The sequence below is a fragment of the Scaptodrosophila lebanonensis genome, unplaced genomic scaffold (assembly GCF_003285725.1).
Source record: "Scaptodrosophila lebanonensis strain 11010-0011.00,11010-0021.00 unplaced genomic scaffold, SlebRS2 tig00000129-arrow-arrow-pilon, whole genome shotgun sequence".
NCBI lineage: Eukaryota > Metazoa > Arthropoda > Insecta > Diptera > Drosophilidae > Scaptodrosophila > Scaptodrosophila lebanonensis.
Window position 1 is genome coordinate 1,137,746 of NW_022060583.1, and position 22,705 is coordinate 1,160,450.

At 37.0% G+C, this 22,705-nt stretch overlaps 4 protein-coding genes across 4 annotated transcripts in view; 1 reads left to right on the forward strand and 3 right to left on the reverse strand.

Moving 5' to 3' along the window:
* LOC115628855 overlaps positions 1 to 22,705 on the forward strand; it is a 78,982-nt gene that overhangs the window by 53,861 nt on the left and 2,416 nt on the right. The window contains exons 6-7 of the mRNA XM_030525105.1: positions 10,725 to 10,944; positions 17,838 to 18,223. Coding sequence (XP_030380965.1) covers positions 10,725 to 10,944; positions 17,838 to 18,223 — 606 coding nt within the window. The remainder of the gene's footprint in view (positions 1 to 10,724; positions 10,945 to 17,837; positions 18,224 to 22,705) is intronic.
* On the reverse strand, positions 9,594 to 10,145 carry LOC115628858 (high mobility group protein D-like). Its single transcript, XM_030525109.1, has one exon. It carries the CDS (start codon positions 10,142 to 10,144, stop codon positions 9,806 to 9,808), a length of 339 nt encoding a protein of 112 aa, XP_030380969.1. The 5' UTR covers position 10,145; the 3' UTR covers positions 9,594 to 9,805.
* Positions 11,927 to 12,503, reverse strand: LOC115628856 (high mobility group protein D-like). The gene has a single exon (XM_030525106.1). It carries the CDS (start codon positions 12,481 to 12,483, stop codon positions 12,133 to 12,135), a length of 351 nt encoding a protein of 116 aa, XP_030380966.1. The 5' UTR covers positions 12,484 to 12,503; the 3' UTR covers positions 11,927 to 12,132.
* On the reverse strand, positions 13,406 to 14,046 carry LOC115628857 (high mobility group protein D-like). The gene has a single exon (XM_030525107.1). The coding sequence runs from the start codon at positions 13,978 to 13,980 to the stop codon at positions 13,630 to 13,632; it is 351 nt and encodes a 116-aa protein (XP_030380967.1). The 5' UTR covers positions 13,981 to 14,046; the 3' UTR covers positions 13,406 to 13,629.

The window sequence follows — 22,705 nt, forward strand, 5'->3', positions numbered from 1 at the left end:
GAACTGTAAAAACAAAGCTTCGGCTTTAAGCAAGCATTTCTTTTTTTTCAATTTTTTTAAGTTTCCTCAACCACGGCCTATTCGAATATTCATACATGTGCATGAATATATGGTCTCTTTTTTTAGCATATCTCTCAATAAATATTGTAAAGCGCTTTCGACTTCTAACAAAATATAATTGAGATCATGAAATATTTTGCAATATCGACCATTGTGCCAGAGCAAGGCTAACAAATCTCGTCGCTGAATGTCTGGATGAGTGGATGACACCGCGTCCAGCTGCTAGGCAAATTCCTACGCCTAATAACCGCAACCGTCACCGGCAGGCACACCGTCGCTATCATGGCCTGATGCTGATGCTGATGCTGATGCTAATGCCACCGCCACCGCCATTGCCAGCGCCTTTGCCGTCACTGGCGTTGCTACTGCTGCCATCTTTAGCTTTAAACTTTCTAAATGACCCGGCCAAGTTTTGAGCAGCTGTCTGCCAGCGTCAAAGTTGCCGCCACCACCACCAGAAGCACCAGCACCAACACCAACACCAACGCCAACGCTACCAGCCTCATCGCTTCTGTCGCTACCACACATTGAAATCGTTAGTTGTTGTGGTACTTGGCTGCAAGTTTTAAGTTGCCATCAAAAAGGCAAGAATACAAAATAAAAGAAAACAAGCGGCAACTAAAATTTAAGAAAGAAAAAAACGCTCGTGAATAAGCTTTGCTCTGTCATTTTGGCATTTTGTGATCACAGTTACTTACGTTTGCCTTTAATTTGCTCAAGTTGTTAGCGCGCTTCCGCCTCTAGCCATGCCAGCCAAATTACGTATACGCAATGGTATCACCCAGCACTGCGACTCTTGTCGAAAACAAACATGCACACGCTTCAAATTTAAAACAGAAATACTTTCAACAAGAATCGAGCTATACTAACTTCGATTTAGACCATTTTACGGATTTTTGTAGACATCTCGTTATATGAATACCTTCTCATTGAGGACATCTCTGTTTGAACGTCTGCTGCTGTTTTTTACTTTTTTATAATTGCTGTTATCGCTTTTCGATACGTGTTTACAGCCAAGCTTTGGATTTTAATTAAGCATAATTAAATTAATGATAATTAATAATAATAATTAATAATTAATTAAGGATCTTTGTCGTATGTATGTATATGATAATTTATTTAACATAAAAGGGAACGATAACAGAGAACATTTCAAAGACAAAGCCAATTCTGTACAAGATTTAAGATAATGCTTCAGTTTTTTAAGGCACACAACTTTTTTTAAAACGTTTCAAGGTCCTATCTAATAATAATGATTTCTGTCTCCCGACTAGGTAGGGAAATAAATATAATTTTCCAATATTTTGCTTTGTTCTGGGACTATCGATATTCTATACTAAGTATATACATAATGCATGTGAAATAGTATCTAAAAAGCACAAGTTCTTTGTACTTGGAATATTTTGCATGATTTCGAAGAAGGCTATTTTCCAAGAAAGTAGAAAGTAATCCGGAATTTGGCTGCAAACACGCATCGATAACCAAGAACAAGCACCTGTTCTAGGAAGGCTAATAAAATTATATAAATTAGAACTGAGTTGAATGTCGCAATTATTTTTGGCGCTTCTTTTGTTTATACTGGAAAATGGCCCCCATCGAAGCAAGCCTCCGGTCCCTCCTGTGTAGTTCACGCATCTGCCCGATATTGCTTTGCGCAGCGAATCGCCGTTCTCCGTTCAGTCGAAGGGCACTACAATACAATAAATACAATTTTCTAAAATCTTTACATCTGCATTTGATTATTCTGATTAGTTTGGTAATAAATAAATAGCAATTTGCAGTCGTAAGAAGAGGACTATTGAACACTTTATCAGTTTTTTTTAAAGCTGTTCAATTTTAATTTGTATATTTTATACATACATACATTTGTTTTGAAATATAACTAATTTTGAAATTAGGCTACTTTTAAAATATTACTCTATATACGTGTGTCTAGTTGAAATTTTGTATCTATAGTTGAATATCAAAAATCGAAAGCGATACGAAATAGACACATTTAAGTCTGTCATTGCGTTAAATTGTTGTTCTCTAACAACAATATGGTAGCCTGCACTCCCACATACACGGGTACATATGTATGTGTGTATATATATAGTATGAACATTTCTCCATTACCCATATTGGCAGCTGAATGTCGAGCGCTCTGATGCTGGCAGTGAGCCGTGCAACATTTTGTTGCGACAACTGCAATTTTGTAGCAAAATATCCGTAACGTTAATATCTAGATGTTAGATTTTTGAGCGCTCTGCTTAATGCATGAAGCCATGAGCCGTGAGCCGTGAGCCTCACATGTGTATGTGTATGTATATTTTTGCATGTGGATGTGTGTGTTTTTGTGGTTGAGTGCGTGCCTTTTGAGCTACCCCCTGTATTTTGGCTGTTTTCATGTTATTCTTCTTGCAAATTGTTGATGAAGGCATAGTTGCTGCTGCCCCTTATTGTAGTTGTTGCCGACAATGATGAGACTTGGTCTTGAATCTGTGTCTATGCCTCTCCACTAACCTACCTACGACAATGACGATACTGCTGCTGCTGCTGCTGCTGCTGCTACTGCTGCTGATGATGATAATGATGATGACAATGTCGTTGATGTGAAATAAAGATAAGGGCAACGTTGACAATGACTATGACAACAGCCAACGACACTTTAACAGCTTGCATGAGTGTGCATGTGTGTGCAGGTGCTTTTGTGCATATGTGTAATTGTGTATATATATGTATGTGTGTGTGTGTGTGTGTGTTTGTGTGTGCGTGTGTGTGAGTATTTGTGGTGGACGCTACGAGTACTTCCTGACCCATACACGCATCCCTGCATGCTAAGCACTGCACTAGACCTTGTTTTTTTTTCCTTTCCAACCACGTTTTTCCTCTTTTTTCTTTGTGTTGCCTTTCATTTTTCATTGTGCACAAGCATTGGTGTATGTGTGTGAGTGTGTGTGTAACTGGATGTGTTTCGGTGTGTGCTTCTTCTGTTTTTAGTTGTCTACTTTTATTACTCGCCCTTGTAATCACTACCGCACTCACAACATGCAGACACAGCTGCTATACCAGTTGTTGGTTTTATTGTTGCTGTTGTTGTTGCTGCTGTTATTGCTTAACTGGTGTTGATAATAACGATGATCATAGAGCCGAAGTTAAGGGCTACCAGGCAGTAAGCCAGCCAGCCAGAAAGCCAGCAAGCCAGCAAGCCATCGAACCAAACCATAATTTTCCCATATAGACAAGCAACAGCGCCAGCAATAACAACAACAACAACAGCAGCAGCAGCAGCAAATGCATTAAGTTGGCTTTGTTCAAATGCATATATGCATACATACATATATAGCGCATACATACACATACATATGTATGGCATCTATACGAACTGAGCTGTGTTTTTTTTTTATCCACTTGCTGCCTACCATCAAGAATTTTCCTTCCTTTTACAACCGCACTCCTTCCCCAACATCCCGATTTCATTTTTCCCATTTTTTGGTTGCTTGTTTCTTTTGCCAATTTCTTTATGAATTTTGCATGTGTGTGTGCGTTTTGTTGTTGTTTTAGCCGTCGACGAGCTTTATTGAAAACGAGCCTTGGCTTTGGCTTTTTTCCAAGTCTGAGTTTTGTGCAGCTCGTTAGGCATGGTCATGGATGGCACACACACATACACGCACACATGAATACACACACCCACTCACACACACCCAGGCACATGCACGCACAATATGTCTGACACAAATTAAGTAAATTTTTGTGTGAGCTGACTGGCTGGTTGGCTGGTCACAATAAAAACAAAAGCTCATTGCTCGAACACTGTTGGCTCTCATTTAAAATAGCCTGAGAACGACTTTTGAATGCACTCCTGTTTAATTTATTTTATTTATTTTTGTAATCATTATCCTAGTTTTATTTATATATTTATGTATTGTTAGTTTCTAGTGCGACAAGAAAGAATCTTATAAATTAATACACTAATCAGAAAACATACATACAATTTTCTTAAATAAAATTGAAAGTGATTTGATTAGCCCACTTAACCTATTTTTATGAGTTAAATTTTATTTATATGTACATAAATTTAAAGTTTCTACGCTCTTTTTATTATCGTTATAACTAGTACATAAGTGTCGTCTACAGAATGTATTAGTGTTAGCATTGTGCTTTTTACTTTATTTTCATTTAGTTATTCTCTTGAAGGTGGGCTTGAATTCTAGTTCTTAAATGCGTTTCACTGCTGATTGTTTTGAAGTAATGTGCTAACTCGTTCCACAGACGAACAGCATATATGAAAAAGTGTCGTTCTGAACTTATTAATTCTTATTGATGATGACGTAAATGAGATTTTGTCATACAGATAATTCGGCTCATTTCAAGTAATGGTTCTATGCATGCGTCCTAAGTTAAATCCAATAGTTAGGGTTAGGTTACAAAAATTATATCGTATGCCGTTATGGAGTCTCTTCTTTTAGGGTCAAAGACATATCGTGCAATGCTGTTAAAGGCTACTTTTAATTGAATTTGGTTACTTCGTAATTAGTACGATAGTCATTAAATATTTAGATCGATATCAATGTACCTTTTAACAATACATACATATTATTATAATGATATTCAAATATATTTCTATATACATATACACACCTCTTTATACCGTTTCTGCAAGATTTTTATTAATAATAATTTGTCTCGTTTCTTAAAATACTGCACAAAAAAATAATTGTATTTAAACAGCCTTCAGTTCATTGGAGAAATTAAGGGCCAACAATATGTTAAGAGTGAAACATTCCGATTCCTTGCTTAAATATATTTCCAAAAAAATAACAACAAAAAAATGACCCGAAAAGCATTTTAAGCGTCCAGTTAGTTTTAGACAGACTGTTATTGTTACCGTGGGCCGTATGGGTAATATTTGTAGAAATTATACGAAATGTGGAAGGCAAACTTCATTCGAGGCCATATGTGCTCGATAATTTGAGGGCGGTAGTCTGAAGCGACGGCAGCCAACAAGTGCAGTAGATTTGGCTTTTAAAAGCGCATTAAAAGAAATTGCAGCAACAACAACGGAATGCGTTGCATACTTTTAGGCCACGCAAATTGAAGAAAAATATGTAGCGGGGGCGTGTGTGTGTGAGAGAGAGTTAGGCTAGGAAAACAAGTTCCAAGTGGAATGGCCAGCAGAATGCTATGGGCCGTTATGCATTTATTGTTCAGACGATGCCGGCAACATACTTACTCCAAACACACTTACATGTACATATACATATTTGTAAGTGTATGGGTCGATATATAAGCATGTGTGTGTGTGTGGATGACACTCCCACCGACTTTATGTGTTTTCTTCAATGCCAACAATTTCTAATCGTTGAGATTACATGTGTTACTCGTTTTTAAATGCAAATTGAACTTGTTAGCAGCCACAACGCCACACAGCAAAGGACAAAACACTCAACACCCACACAGAGACAGGCAGACAGACAGACAGACAGATAAAGACACATAAGCAAGCACACTTCTAAGTGATGTGTGATGATGGGCAGGAAAGCGTGGCGGGGGGAAGGTGAGAAAAAGTGAGACCACGGCATTGGGACAACTGCTTCTCGTTAGCACAGACAAAATCCATTTATTTATTTATTTATTGTTAATTACTTCCTAGCATATTTGGGTGCAGCATTTCATCCTTTTTTCTGTTTTTCTCACTCACACTTGCTGTTGTTGTTTTCTGTAGGCGTGCGAGCAAAGAAATGAAACAGCAACAACAACAACAACCAACAAAAATTGCACAACAAAAAGTCAACTGCGAACCATTTCGCTGTGCCACGATGCGTATGAGTGTTGTGTTGTTGACATAAACAATAGTCAACACACATACACATACTTAAATATGTAGATATGTGCATATAAGCACAAACATACATACATACGTACTCATTTCAGTCCTACCGACTAAATACTCATATACGAAATCGCAGCTTTATTAACTCAGATCATGTCAGTAATGACAAGAATGTGAACTTCATTCAATTGCAATTATTATGTAGATTATTTAGAGGAGTTCTTGGCTAAACTCGTAGATATTTCTGTACATAGGCTGTCCTTTTGAATGGCATTTGAATCTATAAGCTGCACAACATTTATATTGCTGCATAAATATGCATTTTATTATATTGTTATATGCAAATTATTAAATAAATACAGTTAAACCATTATTTTCCATTCAAATCAACATTTCACATATAGTTCAAATTTTGAAAACACTTTCAAAACAATTTGTATAATTTTTAAAATCAAAATTTAGGGTTTTCAAATGCTTTTCTATATCTCAAATGTCTACTTTATAAGTTCTTAGAAAAATAAAGAATTCAAGTCGTGGATAAATATCGAATGCCAATCCAAACAAATCAAAATCAAAATCTAAAAATAGATTCTAGAAAAGTTTGTTCCCTTGCCTATTTTACATTTTTTACTCACATTTCTTTATAATATACAATGTTGACACCATTCTCTACTTTATTGAATTGAATATTGAATATTACAATAAAAAAGGGAGACTTTTAAGAAACGAACTTATTATACAAGATTTCGCACACACTTTATTTCCTTTTCATGTTTGAATTATTTTTAATTTGTTTCGCCTATGCATTACTTTTTGTCTGTGTGGTTTTGGGAAATCACGCCAGATCGAGCGTATATACTTGTAGTAAATGGTCGGACCTGAAATGTTCAGCCTAATAAAAATATATCGCCATCTGCCCGATCGTTCACTTTGATGATGGACGGTAGCCTGCATGTGCTGTCAAGCAAGGCCAAAGAGCATTCATCAAAAAGTATGGCATGTGTTGGTTAGCAGTGTGTGTTTGTGTTTGTCCACCTTCTTTTTCTGCTACTAGTATCTGTTTCGTCGTCTTCTTCTCCTTCTGTTTGCCTTGGTTCATATCCATGTTGTTTTTGTTTTCCTCTGTTAGTTATTTCTGTACATCTTCGCGTGGCGCCTTCTCTGCTTCGTCAGCCACTGTTGGTGGCACTTGTTTTGCAGCATTTGTTTTTGTAGTAGTTGTTGTTGTTGTTGTTGTTATTTGTTCGCAGTGTTAATTGCTGCTGACATTTTGCCTGTGCATCTACACATGCCTCCGACAAACCCTCAAGCCTTTCATGCACTTCCCGTTCTATGTGCGAGTATGTGTGCGGGGGTGTGTGTGTGTGTGTTTTGTTTATATGCAAAACATCGTTGCAATGTCTGTTTGGTCTTGTCTTATGCTGCCTCTAACCTCCAAATGTAGTTGCCTCGCAGCCTTGGCCCAGGACCAGGCAAGAAATAGACGGCACCACCTCAACTATTGCCCTTACCCATACTTTGTGCAGTTTTCAGTTTTCTAACAGCCTTGGCCCAGGACCAAGAGCCCTTTGCCCTGTCCCCTGTACCGCCTTCGCCCAATTCTTTCGTCCAGGCAAACTGTTTGTCCAACAATTGAAATGTCATGCTATAAATCTATCTCACATGTGAGTGTAAATGTGTGCATACGTGTGCGCGTGTTTGTTGCAAGTGTGTGGGCGTTTATTGTCGCCGTCTGCAAGTTGTAGCTGGTGCTGAGCTTTTCAGCCAACTTTTCACATTTTCACATTTTTGCATGAACTTTTTGACGATGTCAGATAGTTTGTACGCGCCATTGTGTGGCACATTATATTAGCACATGTGTCCGTATGTGTGCATGCATACTCGTAAAGTAGTGTGTGTGTGTGTGTGTGTTGGTGTGGGTGTGGGTGGAGTGTGTGCGTGGGACACTTCCGTTATGTGCGTCATTCAAAAGTGCGTGGCACTTGCCATTGCACCATTCATTATTTTGACTACACTCAGCTCTAGCTGACTTCCCCTCTCTCTTATTCGCTGCTTCAGCTCCTACACGAGCACAAGTCCTGCCCTAACTTATCGCTCGCCGTTTTTTTTTTCTTTTTTTACAACAAGCCAAAAGTTTGACTTTAGGGCGTAATTTCATTGCGAAATATTTGCACAGTTTGTTTGTCCAAAAATAAAGCACACAAATACACGCACACACATACACACCCATACACATACACATATTTATCCATATATATACATTTATACATAAGAACACACATGCACACACACAAATAGATATTCTTCCGACTGGTTGCACTGCAGAGTGAAATGTTTAATGAATACGTATAAAAATATTTCACATGCACATGAAAAACAAGCAACCAACAATATTAAGCAGTGGGTGAGAGACAGAATGAAAAAACAGCAAACCAAACACAAAATAAAAATAAAAGCACTTCCATCATTTTATTTCATTAACAATTTTTTTGTTGCAGTAGATTTTCTTTTTATTGCTATTTTTTTTTATTATTTTTTGCCTTCTTCTATGTGTTAAACATTGTAAAACTATTCGCACGGCGCGCGTCTCCGTTCGCATTTTGCGCCTGTTTCAACTTTAAGAAATTTATTTCACACACACATGCGCAATTATGCTTGTTACTTTTACTTTGCATAACTGGGCACATTTGCCATTGCATACTGTTGTGCGCAACTTTTATCTCCAGCTTCATTTTCATTGCAAGTGCTCATGCTTCGGATTCTCTTGGTATTGTTGCTGTTGTTGCAACTGTAAAGTTCTTTTAATTGGCAAAACCTGCAGTTTTTTATAGCACGTCAGAAATTCATTCATTCCGTTAGTCAGTCAGCCAGTCAGTCTCTCACTCACTCAGTTAGTCAGTTGGTGTACCTTTTACCAAAGTTCTTTGTTAACCATTGTTGCAATATCTACTACAGCCCGCATGAGTGTTTGTGGCTTTATTTGTGTTTGTGCATCAAGTGTGAAAACTATTTGTTAACATTTTAGCTGCACTACATCAAATTTTCCCTTTGTACTCTCGTACATTTTTTACCTTGCTCGTAACATTGTTGGCCATAGCCCCAAGTATTATGTCGTATTCACATAAATTCCTTTTTCACTCAAATTAGAAGATTTTAAATATAAAGTCGCATTTTGCTATTGTACATTCCGAAAGAGGATTGTTCATTTTTTTGTTAGATAATTGCTTTCTAAATTGTAATTATCTTGCTTTTCTTTTTTTCAATTCGTACTCGATTCTGATTGGAGCAGCAATGGTTCCACGTCAGTTCAATTTATTCCCATCACAATTCGGCTGATACTATGAAATCTGTATTTTTCTCCCATTAAATATATTATATATTTATTTATATAATTACTCTTGATGTCGATATTTGAATGATAAGCATTAGCTTAGTTTTTGTTGGAGCTATAGTTGAGGGTCAAATATTTTAACCTCTCCTCAGTTTTCTCATGATCATTGCATAATATTTTTAAAATAAAGACATTTTTGCTGTCACATATCATCTTCAAACAAGCTTTAACTTGTAGGAAATGCATATATATTTAGGAAAAATTTGTATTAGTACCCTTTAAAATGAACATAAATTTGCAATATATCAAAATTAATTATTATAAAAATATTGATAAAAAATAAAATAATAATATTATTTGTCTGAACTTACAAGAAAAACGACTACTATAAACTTATATTTAAATAGACTTTATTTTTAGTTTTTTGTGTTGTGTGGTGGTGATTTTGCTTAACGCGGCAGTTGAAGACCACACTAACGCAATTTCTGATCGGATCTTTGATGTTGTATAATGATTTTTGTAGACTATGTGATGGGGTACTATAACCGGGTGGGTGTTTAATTTGGAGTAGCGAAAAACATCTGACGACGATTGTTGTTAAGTTACTCGCTCTCGTCCTCCTCATCGTCATCAGACTCATCCTTCTTGCTCCTTTTCGATTGTTTCTTTGCTGGCTTTGCGCGCTTCCTGGCACCACCACGGTAGCCTGCGTTGTCGCCACCATTCGCCTTAAACTCTTGCATGGCACGATTGTAATCTTCCTTGGCCTTGGCTGCCTTTGCCTCCCACTCAGACTTATCCCGCAGTCCGCGCCAGAGTTCGCCACCGCGCTTCGCTACCTCAGTAACTTTAATGCCAGGATTCTCCCGCTTAATCGACTCGCGTACGCTGCTCAGCCATATCATGTACGCAGATAGTGGACGTTTTGGTTTGTCGGCCATATTTAATTTGTGTTTTGTACGTATTAATGTTGCTAAGAAATCTAGCTATAATACAAGCTTCAAGCTTTTTTGATTGTTCGACTATTTCAACTGACTCTAGATACAGAGCTCCATTGATTTCCCATAGCAAATCAAAATTATCTTCATTCTTGAACTCATCAGAAAATTCAAGTCAATGTGAAACTTATTAGATTTTTGAAACTTATTTGGAATTTCATTTTTGTTGCTTCACGGAATTATGTAAGCATATTAATTACAAATTAAGTATCAAAGGAACGTGGTTATCTATTTGCCTTTCTTTCGAAAACCCTTTCAATAATCTGTTGGTGTTCATCAACTTGCAATACAATGTAACAAATTGTTAATCAGCTTCTGTTACTTTTAATATATATTTTCCTGACTGCAAGTTATATTAGAATTTTGAGTTATACAATTGTGAGATAAGAATGCACAGAATCTGCAAAAAGGTCCTGCCTGGCATCCCTTTCAAATGCCAACTTCATGATGTGCCTTTTTTAATTAAGCCGCATTACTCAACAACAATTTTCATATTCACACACATTTTTTTGTTTCCTTGCAGCAACTATCAACAGATTCAACACTTGGGCTATGCTGGTCATGAGATTGCAACCGAAAGTATTTCACAACAACTCGGACTGCAGGACAAGGGCTATGAGGAGTGGGTGGGCGAAATGATTGGCATGCGTGAAATTTTGCGTCATTTTGCTAATGTGTCTGTCAACGATGTGGTCGGCATGCGTGCCCCATTCCTCAAACCAGGACGCAACACACAATACAAGGTGAGTGCATACCTTCCCCTATCTGCCCCATGCATTTACTCGCCAGCAGGCGTACAAATAAATGCAAAGAAACGGCTCACACAGCGGGCTGTGCAGCCCCCAAACAATGCGTCAAGCAATGAGAGAGGTAATTGATACATACTATAATTTTCAATTGCGATTATTGGAAATTGAAACAGAAAATATTCGTACTGTGCCATGCACTTGCAAAAATAAGACTCAAACATATTTAAATACTAATTCTTGTAATTAGTAGCATTTGCGTGATTTGCATGTTTATTTAAGTACCATAAATACAAGTACAACTAACATACTTAGTTGTTCATAATTAATTATTTCCATATGATAATACACAACATTTTAAAACACTTTTCCGACAGCAGACAAATCACTCTATTCCGAAAGGTTGTTATTTAATACTAACTAAACACTTTTGAAGCGTTTCCTCATATTTCCGTTTCTTATGAAGATTTTTGTAGTTTGTTGCATTGAAGTTATAATAATAATAATTTATTAGATTTTATTATTCTTTAATTACTGTTTTGGTAAAATGTCGGCCGTTTTTGAACTGATTTTGTTTGTCAACAAGTATGAAGAATAACAAGCGGCCAAGCGTCCAAAACGCCCTCACCAGTCATTGTGGGGGCACTTTTTTCCTCAATTTCCGATTATCCTGTGCAATCGATTAAGGTGAATGGTGTTTGTTTCTCATAAATTTGTAGACACCATCTAGGGATTTCTAAGAATATAAATGAATGTTGAGTTGAGAAATTGTTGAATAGCTATTTATTCGAATTTGATAATTAAAATAGTAGAATTTGTCATTTAAATTAACATAATGTTGCGGGGATAATTTGGATTAAATGAGGTACGATTAAAGTAGTTTTCTCATGGATGCGATTGTCAGAACTACACTAAATTGAAAGGTTTCGTGCTTTTTTTTCGTTTGTGGGAACTTAAAAAAGAAACAACTACTATAAACTTAAATACTAATATTTAAATACAATTTATTGTTGTTTTTTGTTTTGTGTTGTGGTGATTTTGCTTAAGGCGGCAATTGGATCGGATCTTCAATGTTGTATAATGATTTTTGTAGACTATTTGATGGGGGTACTATGACAGGGTAAGTGTTTAATTTGGAGTAGAGAAAAAGATCTGACGACGATTGACAGGTCCTCTGTTGTTAAGTTACTCGCTCTCGTCCTCCTCATCGTCATCAGACTCATCCTTCTTGCTCCTTTTCGATGATTTTTTTGATGGTTTCTTTGCTGGCTTCACGCGCTTCCTGGCACCACCACGGTAGCCTGCGTTGTCGCCACCATTCGCCTTAAACTCTTGCATGGCACGATTGTAATCTTCCTTGGCCTTGGCTGCCTTTGCCTCCCACTCAGACTTGTCCCGCAGTCCGCGCCAGAGTTCGCCACCGCGCTTCGCCACCTCAGTAACTTTAATGCCAGGATTCTCCCGCTTGATCGACTCGCGTACGCTGCTCAGCCATATCATGTACGCAGATAGTGGACGTTTTGGTTTGTCGGCCATATTTAATTTGTGTTTTGTACGTAGAAATGTTGCTAAGGAAATTAGCTATAATACAAGCTTCAAACCTTTTCGTTTGTTCTACGATTTCAACTGACTCTAGATTCATAGATCCATTGATTTCCCATAGCAAATCAAAGTTATCTTTGTGTGAGAAAATGAATGTATTACTTGGATTCATTAAACGTTGGTCCAAGGAATTTAATGACTCTTATACCACTAAGCTTCTTTACACTGCTCTAGTACGCCCTGTGCTTGAATACTGCTCATGCGTTTTGTGTATCCGGTATGGAAAGCATCAGGAACGTATTGAGTCTGTTCAGAAGCAATTCATTCTTTTTGCTCTAAGTGATTTAAGCTGGGATCCCAACCTCTGGCAATTGTTCTCTAGCAGAGTGATGCTTATAAACCTTCCTTCTTTAGTAAATCGTAGGTCTGTTTCTCCACAGTTTGGTTATTGGTGAGGTAGACTCCTCTGCTCTCTTAGGTCGCTTAACTTTTCAGTGCCTTGTAGACCAACAATCGTTTTCTGATCATTTGTTCCAATTATAATGATCTTTCTCTCTAGATAGCTCTTAAGTAGAATTAAGTTTTCTCCTATACTATCTATTTTTTAGTGGAGTAGGTCTATAATGTCTCTGACAACATTTGGCTATGAATCGTGGCATAGCTGGCCAAATGACAAATAGTTATTATTATTAGTTATTATTGAGGCTTTCTCATCTTTTTCAAGTTTCAATTGTAGCTAAAAATTACTAAACTGTATTGATAGCATTATTTGTCGATATATTAAATAAATAAATAAATGATGTATGATTAAAATAGTTTTCTCACGGATGCCATTGTCAGAATTACACTAAATGGAAATGTTTCGTTCTTTTTTTTATGTGAACTAAAAAAAAGAAACGACTACTATAAACTTAAATACTAATATTTAAATACAATTTATTTTTGTTTTTTGTGTTGTGTGGCGAGGATTTTGCTGAAGGCGGCAGTTGAAGCCCACACTAACGCAATTTTTGATCGGATCTTTGTTGTCGTTTAATGATTTTTGTAGACTATTTGATGGGGGTACTATGACCGGGTAGGTGTTTAATTTGGAGTAGAGAAATACATCTGACGACGATTGACAGGTCCACTGTTGTTAAGTTACTCGCTCTCGTCCTCCTCATCGTCATCAGACTCAGACTTCTTGCTCCTTTTCGATTGTTTCTTTGCTGGTTTCTTTGCTGGCTTTGCGCGCTTCCTGGCACCACCACGGTAGCCTGCGTTGTCGCCACCATTCGCCTTAAACTCTTGCATGGCACGATTGTAATCTTCCTTGGCCTTGGCTGCCTTTGCCTCCCACTCAGACTTGTCCCGCAGTCCGCGCCAGAGTTCGCCACCGCGCTTCGCCACCTCAGTAACTTTAATGCCAGGATTCTCCCGCTTGATGGACTCGCGTACGCTGCTCAGCCATATCATGTACGCAGATAGTGGACGTTTTGGTTTGTCGGCCATATTTAATTTGTGTTTTGTACGTATTAATGTTGCTAAGAAATCTAGCTATAATACAAGCTTCAAGCTTTTTCGTTTGTTCGACTATTTCAACTGACTCTAGATTCATAGCTCCATTGATTTCCCATAGCAAATCAAAATTAGCTTTATGTGAGAAAATGAATGAATGTTGGGCTAAGAATTTGTTGAAGCGCTATTTACTCGAATTTGATATTTAAAATAGTAGAATTTGTCATTTAAAGTAACATAATGTTTCGAGGATAATTTTGAAGTAACAGCATCCTGAAAAAACTTCAGTTGAATTAAGAACCTCCTCCTTTTTTTAAAGTTGGTTATACTATTTCAAGTATATCGCTTACATTTCTTTGAAATAAGTATGACGTCAGAAACCCCAGTTGAACCCCATTCGTCTTTATCTAGACTAAGATGCCGAATTTGTTGATTGCAAAATAATATTTCGCTCAAGTCTTTGAGCAAACAATTAATTTAAGAAACTTAAAAATACATCCCAAATACCTAAAAATGTTTTTCTCTGTGCGCTCACACACACACACACACACCCGCACACAAATCGCGTACATAGTCGCCTACTTGACATGACATGACATGACATTAACGTCACAACGCATAAAACGGTTCAAGTGCGCCGTTAGCCGAGAGGCGAGGCATTGACACACACACACACACACACACACACACGCACTCATACTCATATACCTATAGCATATGTACGAGCCCTAACCACTATTAATTGGTACGGCACGGTTTTTTTCGACAGTGCAACTTTCAATGACTCATATTTATTTGTAGGCGATGATTGCCCAAACATATTTATACTTTTTAAAAAGGTCATTGAATTACCTTTAATTTCATATCAAAACATGCACGAGTTTCATATCAACAAAATGAAAAAACTCAATTTAAATAAAACAACTTTCATACTACACGAAATATTTTGACCATTATTAATTGGTACGGCAACATTATATATTCATTAAAACTGAGTAACATCTCCTTTATTTTTAATAACACCCTGAATTCTCTTCTGCATGGTATTTACTAATTTTAGGCATTCTTCTGGAGTTATGGAATCCCAAATTTCCTGAATTTTTGATTTTAGTCCTGACAGAGTACGCTGTGGGTCATTCCTCAGCTTTCTTTTGATGATTGCCCACAAGTTTTCTATTGGGCTTAGATCTGGGCTTGATGACGGCCAATCTAAGACATCAATTCCATTTTCTTGAAGCCAATTTTTGGTTGTTTTTGCGGTGTGTGGTGATGCACCATCCTGTTGAAAGGTATATTCCCCACACTCAGAAAGCTTTGGTATTGATGGAAGGAGATTACTTTGAAGGATACACTTGTATTTTTCTGCATTTACAGTTCCATCTATAAAGTAAAGTTGTCCCACACCTTTGGCTGACATGCATCCCCACACCATTGTGCTCGTTGGAAACTTGACTGTACGTTTAAGACAATCTTTGTGATATGCCTCCGTACGTTTTCGTATTACTCGTTTTCGAGCATCACCGACACACACATCAAATTTGGATTCATCGCTAAAAATTATAGAATGCCAACGCCTCTGTTCCCAATTCTGCCTTTGTCTTGCCCATAGCAATCGTTTTTTCATCTGCAAAGCTGTGAGCAATGGTTTTTCTTTGGCCTAAAAACACCAACATATATTAATTGTACAGAAAAAATTATCTGTTATGCTAAGCAGGAACCGCAATCATACCTTATAGAAGCCATATCCAATTCTTTTCATTTGCTGTCGAGTCCATTCTCGTTTCACTGTTTTCCCAATTTTTGCAGACCATTTTGCCGATATATCTCTCACAGTACTTCGCCGATTTTCCTTTATTATACTCGACAAACTTCTTTTGTCACGCGAAGTAACTTTTGAGACTCGACCTCTGTTTGCTGTATTACAGTGTATATTGCCATTCTTTCTGTAGCTTTTCACTATATTTTGAACTGTAGACTTAGAAAGCATAAGACTTTTCGATATTTCACCATAGCTGTTGCCCAAATTTAATTTTTTTAGAATTTTAGCTCGAACTTCCTCACAAACTGGCTTGCCACGTGCCATCGTGCTCATAAATCAGGGAATAAAACTAAAACTACAACTAAATGTCATATGTTTTTACTTTTCCTTCATCACAATATTCTATTTACCGTTACTTGTCCAGTTTTTGTTTACATTTTACATTTTTCACCGTTTTTTTAAGAAAAATAATGTTGCCGTACCAATTAATAATGGTCAAAATATTTCGTGTAGTATGAAAGTTGTTTTATTTAAATTGAGTTTTTTCATTTTGTTGATATGAAACTTGTGCATGTTTTGATATGAAATTAAAGGTAATTCAATGACCTTTTTAAAAAGTATAAATATGTTTGGGCAATCATCGCCTACAAATAAATATGAGTCATTGAAAGTTGCACTGTCGAAAAAAACCGTGCCGTACCAATTAATAGTGGTTAGGGCTCGTATATGTACAGACATATATATGCAGCCATTTAAAATCATATCAATATCAAATCACTTTATGCGGATAATAGGCTAAAATGTTTGTGAAAACGACCTCGCCGCCCACACTGCCCCAACTAGTGCTTCTGGCCCTTTGCCCTCTTGGCCCATTTCCATGTTGCATCGTGTTAAATAACATGTAATATATGTATGTATGCGTGTATGCGTAGACCGTGTTTTGTGTGCCCAGTGCAAAGTATATTATTGTACTATATTTGCAATGAGCTCAACACAATGGTGTTGTTGGTAATAATACCCGTAATGATGAAACACATACCTTGGAGAGTGTTTGATGACAACATTTAGATGAGGCATCAAGGTATTTAGCCTTATCCTTATCCTTAAGCGATTACAGCTTTCCCATACAAATAAACGCCATGCAGGCTAATGAAATAAAGAATATATGTACTATATAAGTATTTGTGATTAGTCTTGTAACTGGTTGGTTGGGCTTAAGAGGAATTCAAAATACAAGTAATATCAAATATTAGTTCATGTTCTGCTTACTCGAGCTGCAAGGAATATACAAAGTAATCAAATATATGATAGCAGTATCTGATTTCTGCAATATCTGTTCTATTTTCTCAAACAAAAATATGTTAATCAGAGTCACTTGCATTTGCATTCTAAAAATTGTAGTGCAAGCATCAAAGCTAACTATTAAATGACTTATTTGGATTCAGTTATCAATCAACGGCATTGAAAGATGCATGTTTACATTTATTTAGCTTCTAAAATATTCAAACCATGTTAAACAGTCCATCCCTCAAGAGTCATGACATACAAGTATTAAAAAAGGGTCTCGAAGACTTAGCAACGAGCCGAATATTATTTAAGCAAATGCTCTCATTTCTTCGTTTATTAACTTTAATTAATTCAAAAATAAACAAGGGAAACGCAAGACCGAGAGTGAAATACCCTGTACCCGTCGCAGAGCAGAAGAAAAATAGGACGAACAAGGGAGGAGGAAAAGATTCAAAAAAATAAAATAAACTGGTTTTGCCTAATTTATAGAATTTATAATTTACATACCAAGTTTGCTCAATATGGACTCAGCCGTTTTTGAAATCCAGACGTTCATTCAGACAGACGGACATGGCTATATCGATTCGTCTCGTCAGGCTGATTGAGAAGATGTATACTTATGGCGTTGGAGATGCTTATTAAATCTCCTGCAAGAGTAGTAGCAACTTTAAAAAAAGAAAACTAATTGCCTTTAATAATTTTCGGGCTATGATTTTACGTAGGTTGATAAGCAAAGCTACTTATTCTTTTCTGTTAAGCCCAGATTACTTACAGATGTTTATTATTTTACTTCTTTCATTCCAAGGTTCTGGAAGACTTCGGCTACATCTATGACAGTTCAATTACCGTGCCACCAGTAGCTGTGCCCGTGTGGCCCTACACTCTAGATTTTAAAATTTCGCATGAGTGTAAGAGCGGCACATGCCCGTCCCGCACATTCCCTGGCGTGTGGGAGGTGCCCCTAAATACGCACTATGTGGAGGGCTATGAGGGCGGTCACTGCCCCTATTTGGATCAATGTGTTCTGCATAACCTAGATGAGAATGAAGTGTTCGAGTGGCTGCAGGAGGACTTCTCGCGTTACTATGAACAGAATAAGGCACCCTACATGATGCCATTCCATACCAATTGGTTCCAGACCAAGCCCCTCGAGAATGGGTTGCACAAGTTCTTGGACTGGGCGCTCGAACTGTGAGTATCATAAAAAACTACTTATAATATGTACGGGTATGTGTGTGATTGAATTGGTTTTTTTTTAAAGCAGTGGCATAAGTTTAAACTTGAAATTTATAGGACACACCCCCAATAGTAATAATACTAAACATCTCCAGAACCGTAACCAGGAATAAATCAAATGATTATGCATTCTGTTTGAATCTACATTTGCTTACAAATGCTTTTTTTGGTTCCTTTGCAAAACGGATGAATGCCGATTCGAGCGCAATTTAAATTCGGTTTATATACAACTTGAAATATTTGTTTGTCTGCTCAAAAAAAAAATATATATATACAAGTATATATATATATAAATATCCAAATCATATAGTTTGCTCAAACATTTTTTTAAATTATTGGTGGTCTTAACCTTTTTTGAAGCTAATACAATGCGCGCCATTAGATTAATTGATTGTTCAGGTAGTCTATCGCCATTAAATGGATAAAAGGAAAATCGGAAAATCTATGGAAGAGATATCAAAAATGTAAGCACACAAATAGTTAGAGTTATTCACGATTGAAATATCCAAAAGGTAGATGCTGTTATACAATAAAGAAAGTATAAATAGAAATATTTCCATTGCTAAAAAGACCCGTCTTTTGAGACGAAGGCAAGGACAATTTTGAAAGACAGACTATATAAAACGTATTTATATTTCTATGGACTCAGCCCTGTGTCCGTTTCTTGCTCATTTCTGTTAGATCAGCAGATCGTTTTCTTTTCATATTAGTAGTTTATAGTTTTCTTTGACAGCAAATTGTGTTAACTTTTTGTTATTTTCTGAGTGCTGCTTCGATTATTTTGGGAGTGCTTCTGGAAAATATATGTATTGTTTTTGTACTTACGACAAGCCGAATGAAAGAAATGTGTAAATACGATTGACGTCATTTTTTTTTTTATTAGTCGCCTGACTATTTATGGTCGACGAGAATCGCAACAATTGTTGCGTTTTAAAGCCATTGTTGGAGTCAAAATTTGTACTCTTGACTTTGTTATCTGCTGCTCAGTTTTTCATAAATTTATTTGATTGCTCCTTTTTTATTTATATTTTTGCGTTGTCTTAATTGAAAGCCAACTTTGGCACACACACACACATACGGGCAAACACACACACAACACACAGGCACAGCTGTCGTTTCCTGCACTGCACTTCCGATTGCCGTTGGCAAGTTTTATATTCAATTAAAAAAAAAAAAAAACGGAGAGAAACAAAAAGCAGTCTCTGAACCGAGAGAGCAGCAGAAATAACAACAACAACCAGAGCAACAAAATTGCGAAATGGTAGAAAAATTGCTTATACAAGCAGCAGCAATGGGAATGGACACGGCATATGTTACCGTTACGGCCGTCATCTTTGCGCCGCTCATCTACATATATTGCGTATGTGTGTATGTACAATATATCGTACACATATACATATGTACATGGTTATGTGTATGTATGTGTATGTTTGGAGTTTTAGCAGCTTCAACTGAATTCGCTGCGCTTCACGCTTCAACGTTGTCTGCGCTCCTCCTGCTCCTGTTCCTGCTCCTGCTCCTGCTCCTGTTCTCGTTCACCTTCCACTACTTGAACCAACCCCCCCCCCCCCTCAATCCCTACCACCTCCCCCCTCCCAACACCACATCATTTCAACCAAGCCATTCATGCCAATGCCAGTCAGTCAACCATATGCACAACTCTCAGCGGATTCTCAGCGGCAACCGACAATGGCAGCCGACGTAGAGCTGTGGTCAGCGTTTAAAAAATCAGCAGCGGTAGCAGGAGCTGCCGAGAGTGGAAGGCACAACGACGTCGGCAGTGCTGAGCAAAAAATCGCACGTTTTAATGAGAAAAGTTTAATTTTGTTAAACTTTCATTTTGAAAAATATCAGTGCAGGACAGACATGGCAGACAGCCAGGTCGTTGGACATGCTGGGTGCCATCAAGGCAGGAAAAATAAAAAAATAAAAAAATAACAAAAAACATAAGAATGCTTAAAGCTGGCATACCCGACTACAAAATATACTATCTAGGGAGAAATTAACTGTTACATCTCCACTATCTGCATCTTCGAAGAAATATGCCGCCTGATGTGGCAACGGACACAAATTATATTGTTTATTATTAAAAAACAGATGAATTTAAATTTATATATATACCTTACAATATGTGGGTAAATAGTTATAATATCACTCAGGCTCTTAGATATTGTAACTGTCTACATTTCCGCATACTATTCATCAGGTGATATTAATGGACAATAATAGGAGCATTGTTTTGAAAAGCTGAGGTTTATTTTCATACTTTTTGTAGAAATTTAGTTTGCTTATTTTTTTGCTCATTTTTATATTTTCTTTCTTAACTATTTAGTAATACTTATGTCCAGATTGTCGCATCGCTTTATGATACTATGCAAGTGAAAATATTTTAATAATATTTTATAAAAAACAGTTTTTTCTACAAGAACGTAATAGTTATTTATAAAAATTATTGGTACTATTTTTTTCATTCTTTTTTATCTTTATTTAAGATCTGTCTTAGGTAGGACCATTTTTTAATTATCTGGTCACCGTTGTTATTTATAAAGATTACAGAAACTATTTCAAGTTGAAGAAAATTATTCCCCAAAGTCATATCAATCGTTATTAGGCTGGCTAAGTTTTTTTTTTTTTCATTTCCTTTGTTAGTTGAAAACATAGTGCTGTTCGACTTAAAAACGATTGAAAACTGTCCTAACCATGCCTTTGCCTTTTTCGAATCGTATTAAAAGAATAATAATAAGCTTCACGAACATTTCTATTCCTACTAGCTAGAAAACATTTAAAAAAAAAAAAAAAAAACTTTTCGATATAAGCCACAATACTATAATAAAATGCAGATCAGTAGTCGTTTATTTGCGTTTATTCAATTCAGTTGCTTTCTTGGCTGCTTTGAGATATATTTATGCTGCTTGTTTGTATATGAAGCTCAGCTTTTAAAGGTATTGCCATACCCTTTGCTTGCAGGGTAGAAATATATATGTGTGTATGTAAGCTTATAATAAAATTTAATGTAAAAAAAAAAAAAAAACAGGGTGCGCGTAACGTTTTAAGGGCTTGCGGAGCAAGGCTAACTAAAAGCCATTTTACAAACGCACAAAAACAACATGAGCAGGTCGAACACATACACATCTATACACACACACACACACACACACACACACACACACACACACATCGAGAGAAAGTGGCACAATGTGCAAAGGGGCACAAAACTTCCGTAATGAAGTTATGCTGATAGCATCGCACTTTGTCAGCGCTAGCGTCGAGTAGCCGCGTCATCAGGCGCCGCCCCCAAATCCCGCAGCGGACCAGGCCAAACAACATGTAAGAGTGTGTGTGAGTGTGAGTGTGTGTGTGTGTGTGTGTGTGTGTGTGTGTGTGTGTATGTTGTGATGTAATTGCTTTGCTGCTTTATGTTACAATGGATTTGTGAAGCGTTGCGTATAGGAAATTATGTGGCGATGTCACGACCAGACCCAACCAAACACACACACACACATACACACAAACACACACACACACACAGACAAATAAGCAAAGTTAGCCGATCCGCCTAATTCTCACTCCAGCACCCCCAGCCAGAGCAGCAACAACTATAACACCATTATCATAATAGTACTTGTAGAGTATTTGCATTTGCATTATTCTGTTGGTGTGTTGTGTGTGGGCTTTAGTTTAAAATTAAATAAAAAATATCATATCAGAGACTGGGATTTTGCAAACAAAACACGCATGCAAGTGTCAGTTGCATTAGAAGGGCCCATTAATGCAATACAATGGCCAATGCAATGCTTAGCTAAATGCCATCTAATTTAAATGCAAGGCTTTCGAATCCACGGGATTGAATTCAATTCATTTCACAGTTTTCAGGTTCTACCTCGTTTTACTTGTATGAGAACTCGCTGCAACCTACTTGTATTTGTCCTTCATTGTATGGTTGGCACTATTTACTTTCGAATAAAAGTAGTGGCCTTGAGACAGAAATAACTGAAAAGTATAGCCAATTCTGTTCGTAATTGTACGCATATTTCATTTTTTTTCTTATTAATAATCGATCAGGAAATAAGCTAAAACCATTTGACTCCAAAATAAGTTTCAAATATTCATTAGAGTGGAGATTTGATCCAATTTAACTCGAACTGGCTAAAAATGAAATTACATCCAAGAACAATTTTTCGTACACTTGTTAAAGACTCGGCCGGTATGGCTGATGTAGTTCCTTCAGGAAATGATTGAAAAATCCATGAGTTGGTATTTTCGTAAGCTGCATGCCCCAAAACATCAACCGAAATATATTGAGTCGATTCATTAAAGATGTTGAGAAACTCTGCTATCTCCCTCTCGGCAATTTTCGAACACAATTTCCTTCACATTTTCCGGAGGTAGATGCACGACCTCACGATTCTCACTAAAAGCCTGTTGGCACTTAAATAG